This window comes from Anomaloglossus baeobatrachus, chromosome 3 (genome assembly GCF_048569485.1).
Source record: "Anomaloglossus baeobatrachus isolate aAnoBae1 chromosome 3, aAnoBae1.hap1, whole genome shotgun sequence".
Classification (NCBI taxonomy): domain Eukaryota; kingdom Metazoa; phylum Chordata; class Amphibia; order Anura; family Aromobatidae; genus Anomaloglossus; species Anomaloglossus baeobatrachus.
The window spans coordinates 607,602,130-607,615,880 of record NC_134355.1 but is presented as its reverse complement, the minus strand read 5'-3'; the positions used below and the strand labels follow the sequence as shown (position 1 = coordinate 607,615,880).

Here is a 13,751-nt window from a genome sequence, read left to right as displayed (position 1 = left end):
GCCATGAAAACTACTTCTGGACATCATTTTCCATACAGAGATGGAAGCAACTGGGTCTTACTGGTTGCTGCTAGTTCTGACCTGATGACTTCTGGATATCTTCTGAGTTTGAAAGGAAGTAATCATGATATGTCTTTCATCTGCTGCACTAAGTTTCCTTGGTGAACTGCTGCATCCACGGTTCTCAATGTTGCCTATTTCTTGGTGTCCTCGAAATATAGGCAAATACATATCCATCATGCAATACCATGAGGGAAAAATTTGGTTGGCTGAAAGTTTAATTTGCAGCAGAACAACAGCTCAAAACATACAATATATCTTCAATGTAGATAAGAACAAGGAGTCCTGGAAGTGATGATATGGCCCCACAGAGTCCATATATAAACACTGAGTTTGTGAGAGATTACAAGAAGAGACAGCAGAGTTTGTGCAAGTCTACATCCACAGAAGATGTTATTAGTTCTCCAAGATGTTTGGAACAATCTTTCTGCCAAGTTCCTTCAAAAACTGTATACATACAGTACAGACCAAAAGTTTGTACACACCTCATTCAAAGAGTTTTCTTTATTTTCATGACTCTGAAAATTGTAGATTCACATTGAAGGCATCAAAACTATGAATTAATACGTGGAATGAAATGCTTAACAAAAAAGTGTGAAACAGCTGAAAATGTCTTATATTCTAGGTTCTTCAAAGTAGCCACCTTTGGCTTTGATTACTGCACACTCTTGGCATTCTCTTGATGAGCTTCAAGAGGCAGTTACCGGAAATGGTCTTCCAATAGTCTTGAAGGAGTTCCCAGAGATGCTTAGCACTTGTTGGCCCTTTTATCTTCACTCTGCGGTCTAGCTCACCCGAAACCATCTCGATTGGGTTCAGGTCTGTGGAGGCTAGGTCATCTGCCGTAGCACCCCATCACTCTCCACCTTAGTCAAGTAGCCCTTACACAGCCTGGAGGTGTGTTTGGGGTCATTGTCCTGTTGAAAAATAAATGATGGTCCAACTAAACGTAAACCGGATGGAGTAGCATGCCGCTGCAATATCCTGTGGTAGCCATGTTGTTTCAGTATGCCTTCAATTTGGAATAAATCCCCATTAGTGTCACCAGCAAAGCACCATCACACCTCCTCCATGCTTCACAGTGGGAACCAGGCATGTAGAGTCCATCCGTTCACCTTTTCTGCATCGCATAAAGACACGGTAGTTGGATCCAAAGATCTCAAATTTGGACTCATCGGACCAAGCACAGATTTCCATTGGTCTAATGTCCATTCCTTGTGTTTTTTATCCCAAACAAGTCTCTTCTGCTTGTTGCCTGTCCTTAGCAGTGGTTTCCTAGCAGCTACCATGAAGGCCTGCTGCACAAAGTCTCCTCTTAACAGTTGTTCTAGAGCTGTGTCTGCTGCTAGAACTCTGTGTGGCATTGACCTGGTCTCTAATCTGAGCTGCTGTTAACCTGCGATTTCTGAGGCTGGTGAGTCTTGGTCTTCCTTTCCTGGGGCGGTCCTCATGTGAGCCAGTTTCTTTGTAGCGTTTGATGGTTTTTGCCATTGCACTTGGGGGCACTTTCAAAGTTTTCCCATTTTTTCGGACTGACTGACCTTAATTTCTTAAAGTAATGATGGCCACTCGTTTTTCTTTACTTAGCTGCTTTTTTCTTGCCATAATACAAATTCTACCAGTCTATTCAGTAGGACTATCAGCTGTGTATCCACCAGACTTCTGCACAACACAGCTGATGGTCCCAACCCCATTTATAAGGCAAGAAATCCCACTTATTAAACCTGACAGGGCACACCTGTGAAGTGAAAACCATTTCCCGGTGACTACCTCTTGAAGCTCATCAAGAGAATGCCAAGAGTGTGCAAAGCAGTAATCAAAGCAAAAGGTTGCTACTTTGAAAAACCTAGAATATAAGACATACATTTTCAGTTTCACACTTTTTGTTAAGTGTTTAATTCCACATGTGTTAATTCATAGCTTCCTTCAATGTGAATCTACAATTTTCAGGGTCATGAAAATAAAGAAAACTCTTTGAATGAGAATGTGTGTCCAAACTTTTGGTCTGTACTGTATGTGCCTAGAAAAATGATGTTTTGATGCTGTTCTGAAGGCAAAGGGTGGTCACTAGTGATGAGTGAGCACTAGCCTGCTCAGGTGCTTGGAACTCATTTACCGATTATAACGGAAGTCTATGTGGAACTCAAAATTTTTCTGGAAGATCTTACAAGTTATTACTTCGAGTTTCCCATAGACTTCCATTATAATCTGTAAACGAGTTGTGAACGTCCAAATGCTCGTTATGACTACCGAGCATGGAAGTTCTCGCTCATCACTACACAGCACTATTTTCCAATGATTCTGAGATTGTTCTTTATACTAGTGAAAAATATAGGTTTATATGTTTTGAATTTAATAAATATGTAAAAATTTTGTTAAACTTTGATTTTTATCCCCCTAAAAATAGATATTCATGCATAAAAAGTAAAAAAAAAAATAACATTTATTGTATTTCTACTTTACATTAGCATCATTCTTCACATGTCCTTTTTATTGCTACATCATAAGATCTTGGGAGGCTTCAAGGTTTATTAGCAAATTTTCATTTTTTTTTCAACGAAATTTACATAAACCTACTTTTTGGAGATCTGTTCAGTTTTGGAAGGATCTATATATTGAACCCCCCCACCACAAGTGATAACATTTTAATAACTGCACCCCACAAAGTATTCAAAGCCACTGTCAAGAAATTTGTTAAAATCTACCAAATTTACAGCAATCCACCTCACCTTGTGTGGTGCTCATGGAATAAGTAATGCAAAATCTTTGACTTAATAAAATTGTTAACAAAGGCCAGCAAAAAGTTTAATGAAAGTGGAATAAAAAAAAAATGTAAAACTGCATTTTTTTTTTGTCTACTAAAATGTTGCTTTAGACTCTTATTTTTCATCTAAAACAATGCAAAATTGTAAAATTTTAACCATGCATCTTAAGAAATTTCTCCCAATAGCAGCAATAACTCATATGTACAGTTGAAATCAGAGGTCAGAGGTTTACATAAACTATGTAAAAAGACACGTCTGCAGGTTTTTTTCCTCACTATCTGACGTAAAATCAGAACACATCTTTCCCATTTTAAGTCAATTAGGAACCAAAATAATTTATATTTTCCAAATGCCAGAATAATGAGAGAGAATGTTTTGAAGCATTTTTATTACTTAGGTCCCTGCCCCTCTGGATTTGAATTACCGTATTTTTCAGACTATAAGACGCATCGGACCATAAGGCGCACCCTGGTTTTAGAGGAGGAAAATAAAATTTTAAGCAAAAAGTGTGGTCATGACACACTGTTATGGGGGTAATGTCCCCAAATTCTTTAATTAAGGTACCTCATCCTGGTAATGATCCTCCTGCCTTGTATATGATCCCCATCCTTGTATATATGTCCCTCATCCTGATATAGCCCCCATCCTGATAAATGCCCCCATCCTGCTATATACCCCCATGCTGCTATACAGCCCCAACCTGCTAAATACAGTCATATGAAAAAGTTTGGGCACCTCTATTAATGTTAACCTTTTTTCTGTATAACAATTTGGGTTTTTGCAACAGCTATTTCCGTTTCATATATCTTATAACTGATGGACTGAGTAATATTTCTGGATTGAAATGAGGTTTATTGTACTAACAGAAAATGTGCAATCCACATTTAAACAAAATTTGACCGGTGCAAAAGTATGGACAACCTTATCAATTTCTTGATTTGAACACTCCTAACTACTTTTTACTGACTCAACTCTCAAATGATCTGAAAACAAAGATTATTCAACATAGTTGTTCAGGGGAAGGGTACAAAAAGTTGTCACAGAGATTTAAACTGTCAGTTTCCACTGTGAGGAACATAGTAAGGAAATGGAAGAACACAGGTACAGTTCTTGTTAAGCCCAGAAGTGGCAGGCCAAGAAAAATATCAGAAAGGCAGAGAAGAAGAATGGTGAGAACAGTCAAGGACAATCCACAGACCACCTCCAAAGACCTGCAGCATCATCTTGCTGCAGATGGTGTCAATGTGCATCGGTCAACAATACAGCGCACGTTGCACAAGGAGAAGCTGTATGGGAGAGTGATGCGAAAGAAGCCGTTTCTGCAAGCACGCCACAAACAGACTGCCTGAGGAATGCAAAAGCACATTTGGACAAGCCAGTTACATTTTGGAAGAAGGTCCTGTGGACTGATGAAACAAAGATTGAGTTGTTTGGTCATACAAAAAGGCGTTATGCATGGAGGCAAAAAAACACGGCATTCCAAGAAAAGCACTTGCTACCCACAGTAAAATTTGGTGGCATGCTTTGGGGCTGTGTGGCCAATGCCAGAACCGGGAATCTTGTTAAAGTTGAGGGTCGCATGGATTCAACTCAGTATCAGCAGATTCTTGACAAAAATGTGCAAGAATCAGTGACAAAGTTGAAGTTACGCAGGGGATGGATATTTCAGCAAGACAATGATCCAAAACACCACTCCAAATCTACTCAGGCATTCATGCAGAGGAACAATTACAATGTTCTGGAATGGCCATCCCAGTCCCCAGACCTGAATATCATTGAAAATCTGTGGGATGATGTGAAGCGTGCTGTCCATGCTCGGCGACCATCAAACTTAACTGAACTGGAATTGTTTTGTAAACAGGAATGGTCAAATATACCTTCATCCAGGATCCAGGAACTCATTAAAAGCTACAGGAAGCGACTAGAGGCTATTATTTTTGCAAAAGGAGGATCTACAAAATATTAATGTCACTTTTATGTTGAGGTGCCCATACTTTTTGCACCGGTCAAATCTTGTTTAAATGCGGATTTCACATTTTCTGTTAGTACAATAAACCTCATTTCAATCCAGAAATATTACTCAGTCCATCAGTTATTAGATATATGAAACTGAAATAGCTGTTGCAAAAACCCAAATTGTTATAAAGAAAAAAGGTTAACATTAATAGGGGTGCCCAAACTTTTTCATATGACTGTACCCCCATCCTGCTAAATACCCCCATCCTGCTAAATACCCCCGTCCTGATAAATGCCCCTATCCTGCTATACACCCCATCCTGCTATACACCCCCATCCTGCTATACAGCCCCAACCTGCTAAATACCCCCATCCTGCTATATAGCCCCAACTTGCTATATAGCCCCAACCTGCTATATAGCCCCATCCTGCTATATAACCCCATCCTGCTATATAGCCTCATCCTGCTATATAGCTCCATCCTGCTATATAGCCCCATCCTGCTATATAGCTCCATCCTGCTATATACCCCCATCCTGATATATGCCCTCATCTTGCTATATACCCCATCCTGCTATATGGCTTGCATCCTATGGCACACAAAAAAAAATAAACGTTTATACTCACCTTTCCTCACTCCAGCAGCATCGCTCGTCTTCCTGTCAGTGCAAGCAGCAGTGCCGCTGACCTGTGTGGAGCCGGTCACCGTTCCCGGCAGCATCGTGGAGCCATGCGCACAGCGATGACGTCAGCCCTGTGCACACCGCTCTCTACACACATCAGCGGGCATGCAGACAGGAGGACATCGCGATGCTGCAGGGAACGGTGACTGGTGAGTATACCGTACTTATTCACTGCCCCCCCGCACTGTTGATGATATGCGGGGGGCAGTGAATATAGCCACACATGATCACTTCAGGATGTAATTGCCAGGTGTGATTACGCGGGCCGGCTGTTAATTATGTGCGCATCCCCCGCCCATCATCCTGCCCACCTGTCAGCACTGGCTTCAGCGCTGAGAGATGATGGGCGGGAGGGTGCTTGCATATGAAATGAACGGGCCCACGTGGTCACGGCTGGCTGCTACAGACTGCGCATGCCGTGGATGACCCGCAGCACCCTTATTCCCTCAGCCATGCCCTACATTCAGACTGTAAGACACACCCCCCACTTTCCCCCAACATTTGGGGGGGAAAAAGTGTGTCTTATAGTCCGAAAAATACGGTATTTCATTCTTGATCAGTGGAGGAAATTTGGAGCCCTGTATCCCAACCTTAAATGACTTGGTGTGAATATTAGACATTCACTTTAAACACCTTTGCCTCATAAGATGAACTGTAACATCCGGGTGTGCAAATAAGGTCCAGTACACTCCTTACGTATCTATTTTTATTTCCTCTAGTGTCACCTGGGAACCATTGGGCGATGGGAAAAAAGTGATGTCTTTGGCGGATAATTACTTAATGATCTGGGATTTACAAGAAAGCTCTACAAAAGCTGCAGTAAGTGAGCCTCATAAAGATACATTTCTACCTTTTACTTGTCATGTTGCTTGAATAAAAGTGAAAGCAGGAGTCCAGGTCACCGCTCAACTTCATTCTCAAATCAATCTTATTGTTTATAGGAATTCCCTGATATGAATTTAACCTTATTTTTTTCCCATCTACATAGCTTTATGAGGACTTATTGTTTTGTTTGATGAGTTGTAATGAACTTGTTAAAGGGAACCAAACATCAAGATTTTCGTGTATAAGGTGCAGTCAGTGCAGTACTGGCACTATCAGGCACATTGTGTACATACCATTAGTGGGCAGCTCGGATGTTTAGGCAGCGAAATCCAACTTTATAAAGTTTGAAAATTCGTGCACTTTTTGATTGACGTGTGTACCTCTCTCCTGATGTCCGGGCGGGTTATGCACGTGTATCCACGCCCCATGCTGCCTGTTCCTCCCTCTCTCTGGCTGTATTTAAATTTCCCTCTTCAGTGACATGACGTCGGAGTTGGCGCCTGCGCATAGCGCTTATCTCCGGCGCCATGTTACTGAAGCCCGCTGAACCGTACAGCCGGGTGCATGAGAGGGCGGCGCATGCACCCTCGCTTCTTCAGATCCCGTTGTGACCGCGGGAGAGCGCACGGTTACAACAGGACTGGAGATCAGCTGACAGGAAGACGCGATTGCTACGCTACCAGCACAGCAGCCGCCTATGACACCGGGGCTCAGGTGAGTTCACAATGCTGTGTGTGCGCCCCTGCGTTGACCTGAGCTCACCTTCTGTATGCCAGGTCACCGCAGAAAAGCACTCACAGCTGTATGTCTGTGCTATGTGTGTGTGCAGTGCGTGTGTGTGCAGTGTGTGTGTGTGCAGTGTGTGTGTGTGATTCTGTGCAGTGTGTGAGTGCAGTGTGTGTGCAGTGTGTGAGTGTAGTGTGTGTGCAGTGTGAGTGTGTGTTTAGTGTGGTGTGTGTGTGCGCACGCTGTGTGTGTGCGCGCACGCTGTGTGTGGTGTGTGTGCACGCACGCTATGTGTGGTGTGTGTGTGTGTGTGTGTGTGTGTGTCCTGAATCCAGGCCTGGCATTACTGGAGTTTCCTCCGGTAGCCAGTCCGACGCTGCAGTGAAGTTTTTTTTTTTTCTTCAGATGATATTGGATCCGGATTGGACGGCGTGGGACCCTTGAGCCAGGATTACTGCGGAGGGGGGTTCTTTATTTCAATAAAGATGGAGTCACTAATTGTGTTGTGTTTTATTTCTAATAAAAATATTTTTCAGTTTTTTTTTTTTTAATCTTTACTAGAAATTCATGGTGGCCATGTCTAATATTGGTGTGACACCATGAATTTCGGGCTTAGGGCCAGTTGATAATATACACCTAACCCCATTATTACCCAGTGAGCCACCCGACATCCGGGCAGCTGGAAGAGTTGGATACAAAGTTGGTCAAATAACTCAATGGCTATGACAGCACGCTGCATCTTTTTTACCTGTGGTCACAGAAACACAGCTTCTGACCAAAAAAATATGAAAGATCAAGATTTTGGCCACATTTTTGTTAATGCATTTATTAACTCCTTAATAAATCCGTTTAAATATTTTCCGTCCCTGCACTCATTTTGGTAATCCACACTGGCAGACGCAGATAGCCAGCAGCGATCAGCGCAAATGTCAGCTGATTTGTGCAGCTGACGTGTGCCTTGCAGGCGCAAGTGGATTCGCTATCCACCTGTACCTGTCAACCCCTTAAATAGCACTGTAAAAATCTCACAGCGCCATTTTAATGGCGATCGCTTTATTCGCATAATCACCAGCCTCCACAGGAAGTCACGTGATGGGATCACGTGGATCCGATGGTTGTCGTGTTAGCACTGGGTCTTGTGATTACTCCTGTAGCTCACGTGACGCAAATCCTATACCCAGCAGCCGAGTACTGCAGGTTACAGGAGATGAGCATTTCTCCTGATCTGAGCTGTGCTGCTCTGATAAGGAGAAAAGAATGAGTGATCAGACAAAAACGCACCCGCGGGAAAAAACGCGGCAAAAAAAAGCATGCGTTTTTACCGCATTTTGGTACTTTTTTGCTCACTGCATTTTTATGCGTTTTTTAACAAAGATTGTTAAAAAAAAAAATAAAGGTCTGATGTAATTTCCTTCAATATGTTCTTCATTCTCCACTAGTCTTTGCAGGAGACCAGACAGCTGCAGAACTACAAGGCTCAGCATGCTCCATCCAGGACTGTATGCAGGAGGGAGAGGCAGGGGGAGCAGAACTACAAGGCTCTGCATACTTCATCCAATAGTGTATGCAGGAGAGCAGACAGCAGCTGCCAAACTAAAAAGCTCAGCATCCTCCATCTAAGGCCCGTTTCACACGTCAGTGAAAAACACTGACGTTCTTCACTGGCGTGTAAAACACGCACATGTCCCTCCGTGTTCCGTGATTCACGGCACACGTGGGTTGTCCATGTGCAATCCGTGATTGCACATGGACATTACTCACCTGCCTTCATTCTGCTGTCTGTGGTGCTGAAGTCTCCAGCTCTGCAGCGTCCGCCCACCGCTCTGCAGCTGCTACTTCCTGGTCGGCAGTTCCTGCCCTCATGAATATTCATGAGCCAGGCAGGAGTTGCCGAGAGCAGAGCAGGCACAGCGAATCGCAGGGAAGGTAAGCTGAAAATGTTTAATATTTAATATGTCCGTGATTTTCTTGTACGTGTTTCACTGATCACACACGGATCACGGCATAGTTTGGTCCGTGGGTCATCAGTGATGCCAGGAAAAAACTGACTTGTCTCCGTGCAGAATCACGGCCACGGGTGCACGCTGCACGGAGACAAGTTCAGTGAAAGTCACTGATGTGTGAGCAGACCCATTGATTATAATGGGCTGCATATGTCAGTGATTCTGGTACGTTTTAAAAAAAGCACAAACGTACCAGAATCACTAACGTGTGAAAGAGGCCTAGGACTGTATGCAGGATTTTTTGCACTGCCCCCCCAACCCAAAAAAAAATGACGTGGGCTTCACCATGTTTTTCTATGCTAGCCAGGTACAGCAGGCAGCTACGGGCTGCCCCCAACCCCCAGCTGCCTATTTGTACCTGGCTGGGAACCAAACATATAGAGAAGTCCTTTTTTTTTTTTTTTTTTTTTTATTTCATGAATTTCATGAAATAATTAAAAAAAAATGACATGGGCTTCGCCCAATTTTTGAATCCAGCCAGGTACAACTAGGCAGCTGGGGATTGGAATCCACAGTGCAGAGTGCCCAAGCTTTCTGGGCACCCCCGCTGCGAATTGCAGTCCGCAGCTACCCCAGAAAATGGCGCTTTCATAGAAGCGCCATCTTCTGGCACTGTATCCAACTCTTCCAGCTGCCCTGATGCCGGGTGGCTCACTGGGTAATAATGGGGTTAGGGCTAGGAGTGTATTATCAGCTAGCTCTAAGCCCAAAATTCATGGTGTCACGCCAATATTAGACATGGCCACCATGAATTTCTAGTAAAGATACAAAAAAACCAGAAAAATATTTTTATTAGAAATAAAACACAACACAATTAGTGACTCCATCTTTATTGAAATAAAGAACCCCCCTCCGCAGTAATCCTGGGGCAAGGGTCCCACGCCGTCCAATCCGGATCCAATATCATCTGAAGAAAAAAAACAAACTTCAGTGCAGCGTCGGACTGGCTACCGGAGGAAACTCCAGTAATTCCAGGCCTGGATTCAAGACACACACACACACACACACACACACACACACACACACACACCACACACATACACACCACACACAGCGTACGCACACACACACACACACACACACACACACAGCGTGCTCACACACCACACAAACACCCACCACACACAGCGTGTGCACACACACCACACACAGCGTGTGCACACACAGCGTGCGCACACACACACCACACACAGCACACACACCACACACAGCGTGCGCACACACACACCACACATAGCGTGCGCACACACACAGCATGCACACACACACAGCGTGCACACACACACCACACACAGCGTGCACACACACACACCACACACAGCGTGCGCACACACACACCACACACAGCGTGCGCACACCACACACAGCATGCGCACACCACACACAGCGTACACACACACACACCACACACAGCGTACACCACACACAGCGTGCGCGCACACACACCACACACAGCGTGCGCACACACACCACACACAGCGTGCGCACACACACCACACACAGCGTGCGCACACACACCACACACAGCGTGCGCACACACACCACACAGCGTGCACACACACACAACACTGCGCACACACACACACACTGCACACACACAATGCACGCACACACTGCACGCACACTGCGCACACAATCACACACATAGCACAGACACACACTGCACACAAACATAGCACAGACACACAGCTGTGAGTGCTTTCCTGCGGTGACCTGGCATTCAAAAGGTGAGCTAAGATCAACGCATTGTGAACTCACCTGAGCCCCGGTGTCCTAGGCGGCTGCTGTGCTGGTAGCGTAGCAATCGCGTCCTCCTGTCAGCTGATCTCCAGTCCCGTTGTAACCGCACGCGCTCCCGCGGTCACAACGGGATCTGAAGAAGCAAGGCCGCATGCGCCGCCCTCTCGTGCACCCGGCTGCACGGTACAGCGGGCTTCAGTAACATGGCGCCGGAGATAAGCGCTATGCGCAGGCGCCAACTCAGACGTCATGTCACTGAAGAGGGAAATTTAAATACAGCCAGAGAGAGGGAGGAACAGGCAGCGTGGGGCGGGGATACACGTGCATAACACACCCGGACATCAGGAGAAAGGGAGGAACAGGCTGGTGGGGGGGCGGAGATAGAAGTGCATAACCCGCCCGGACATTAGCAGCAGAGGTGCACACGTCAATCAAAAAGTGCACGAATTTTCAAACTTTATAAAGTTGGATTTCGCTGCCTAAACATCCGAGCTGCACCCTGATGGTATGTACACACTGTGCCTGATAGTGCCAGTACTGCACTGGCTGCACCTTATACACGAAAATCCTGATGTTTGGTTCCCTTTAACATAACCATTTCAAGTACTAAATACTGAGGGAAAATTGTTTGCATGGTGGAGCAGGGTTGCTCAGGTTTTGTTTTTGCCACATAGTTACATAGGTTTAAAAAAAGACCTATTGTAGGTCCATCAAGCTCAACCTTCCTCCACCAATTATATATTTTTGACTCTAAATTATCTATAACCAACAATGTTATGTGTACTGAGGAAATCATCGAACACGATTTTAAAAGCTATTATAGGGCCAGCTATCACTACCTCTTGTGGTAGGGCATTCCACAGTCTGACTGCTCTAACTGTAAAGAACACTTCCCTATTTAGCTGCTGGACTCACCTGTCTTCCACCCGTAATGAGTGCCCCTTGACTTTAGTATTGTCTTTGGAAGGTATAAGCCATGTGCTAGTCCATTGTGTTGACCGCACATACAGTGTGCATATGTATGTGTGTGTGTGTGTGTGTGTGTATATATATATATATATATATATATATATATATATATATATATATATATATATATATATATATATATATATATAATTAGTATAATAAATTAGATCGCCTTTGAGACATCTTTTTTCTAAGCTGAACAAATGCAACTTTTCCAACCTCTCATCATATGGGAGGCCTTCCATTCCTTGCAATAATCTAGTTGCTGCCTTTGAACTGGCTTTAACTTCTGAATGTCCTTTTTAAACTGTGGAACTGAAAACTGGATCCTATATTCTAGATGTGGCCTTACAAGTGATTTTTAGAGGTAACAATACATTGGGATCACGTGAGTTAATATCTCTTTTTATACACTAAAATCTTGTTTGCTTTTGCAGCTGCTGTCTGACATTGAGTGCTGCTGCTCAGCTTATTTGTAATCAGAATCCCCAAGTCTTTCTGTTCTGTAGTCCCGAGTTTACCATTTAATGTATACGCAGTTATAGGATTACTCCGTCCTAGGTGCTTTACTTTACATCTATCAACATTAAATCTCATTTGCCAAGTATCTGCCCATTCTGACATCTTATCCAGATCATTTTATAATATTGTACTATCAAGGTCAGTTTTTAATATCCTACTGTCACACCAGGTATGGGGAAGTACCAAGCGCACGGCAAAATGGAAGGAAAGAGAAACCCTGTGTCTAGGGAGAGGAAAGATGGTGAACCCTGAACGAATCTACTGGTGGTCTTTGGGGTCCCTTACCACCCTAGGTAGGTTCTGCACCTATGCGCTGAGTTGGATACCTGATCCTAGGTATCCCTAGTGCTGGTCCCTATATAGGGAACGGATGGGATGAGCTCTTTGTCAACCCCATTAAACAACTATAGAAGACACAAGGGGGACACGCAGGGGGAAAAGCATGAGCTACCGTATTTTTCGGACCATAAGACTCACTTTTTTTCCCCCAAATGTTGGGGGAAAGTTGGGGGTGCGTCTTATGGTCTGACTATAGGGCTGCGGCCGGGAATGAGGGTGCTGCAGGTCATCGGGGGCACGAGCAGGCAGCAGCAGCGCCTGCCGTGACCACATGTGCCCGCTCATTACATATGCACGCCCATCCTCCCGCCCATCTCTCAGCGCTGAAGCCGGCACTGACAGGTGGGCGGGAGGACGAGCGGGGACGCGCGCATAGCAAAGAGCCGGCCGCATGATCACCCCTGGCAATTACAGCCTGGAGCGATCATGTGCGGCTGTATTCACTGCCCCCCGCGCGTCATCACCAGCGCGGGGTGCAGTGAATCAGTACACTCACCCGTCCCCGTGTGTGGAGCCGCAGCCGGAGTATAAACGCTTATTTTTTTCTCTGTGCTATAGGATACAGGCCATATACCAGGATGGTATATGCGCACGATGGGGGCATATAGCAGGATGGGAGTATGTGAACAGGCTGGATGGGGGGGGGTGTATGTGAACAGGCTGGATGGGGGGGGGGTATGTGAACAGGCTGGATGGGGGGGGTATGTGAACAGGCTGGATGGGGGGGGGTATGTGAACAGGCTGGATGGGGGGGTATGTGAACAGGCTGGATGGGGGGGGTATGTGAACAGGCTGGATGGGGGGGGGTATGTGAACAGGCTGGATGGGGGGGGGGGTATGTGAACAGGCTGGATGGGGGGGGGGTATGTGAACAGGCTGGATGGGGGGGGGGTATGTGAACAGGCTGGATGGGGGGGGTATGTGAACAGGCTGGATGGGGGGGGTATGTGAACAGGCTGGATGGGGGGGTATGTGAACAGGCTGGATGGGGGGGGTATGTGAACAGGCTGGATGGGGGGTATGTGAACAGGCTGGATGGGGGGGTATGTGAACAGGCTGGATGGGGGGGTATGTGAACAGGCTGGATGGGGGGGTATGTGAACAGGCTGGATGGGGGGGTATGTGAACAGGCTGGATGGGGGGGTATGTGAACAGGCTGGATG

General features: G+C 45.4%; 1 protein-coding gene across 1 annotated transcript in view; it reads left to right on the top strand.

Moving 5' to 3' along the window:
* Positions 1–13,751, top strand: part of EIPR1 (EARP complex and GARP complex interacting protein 1) — a 410,026-nt gene that overhangs the window by 255,871 nt on the left and 140,404 nt on the right. Inside the window, exon 5 of the mRNA XM_075341075.1 lies at positions 6,184–6,283. Coding sequence (XP_075197190.1) covers positions 6,184–6,283 — 100 coding nt within the window. The remainder of the gene's footprint in view (positions 1–6,183; positions 6,284–13,751) is intronic.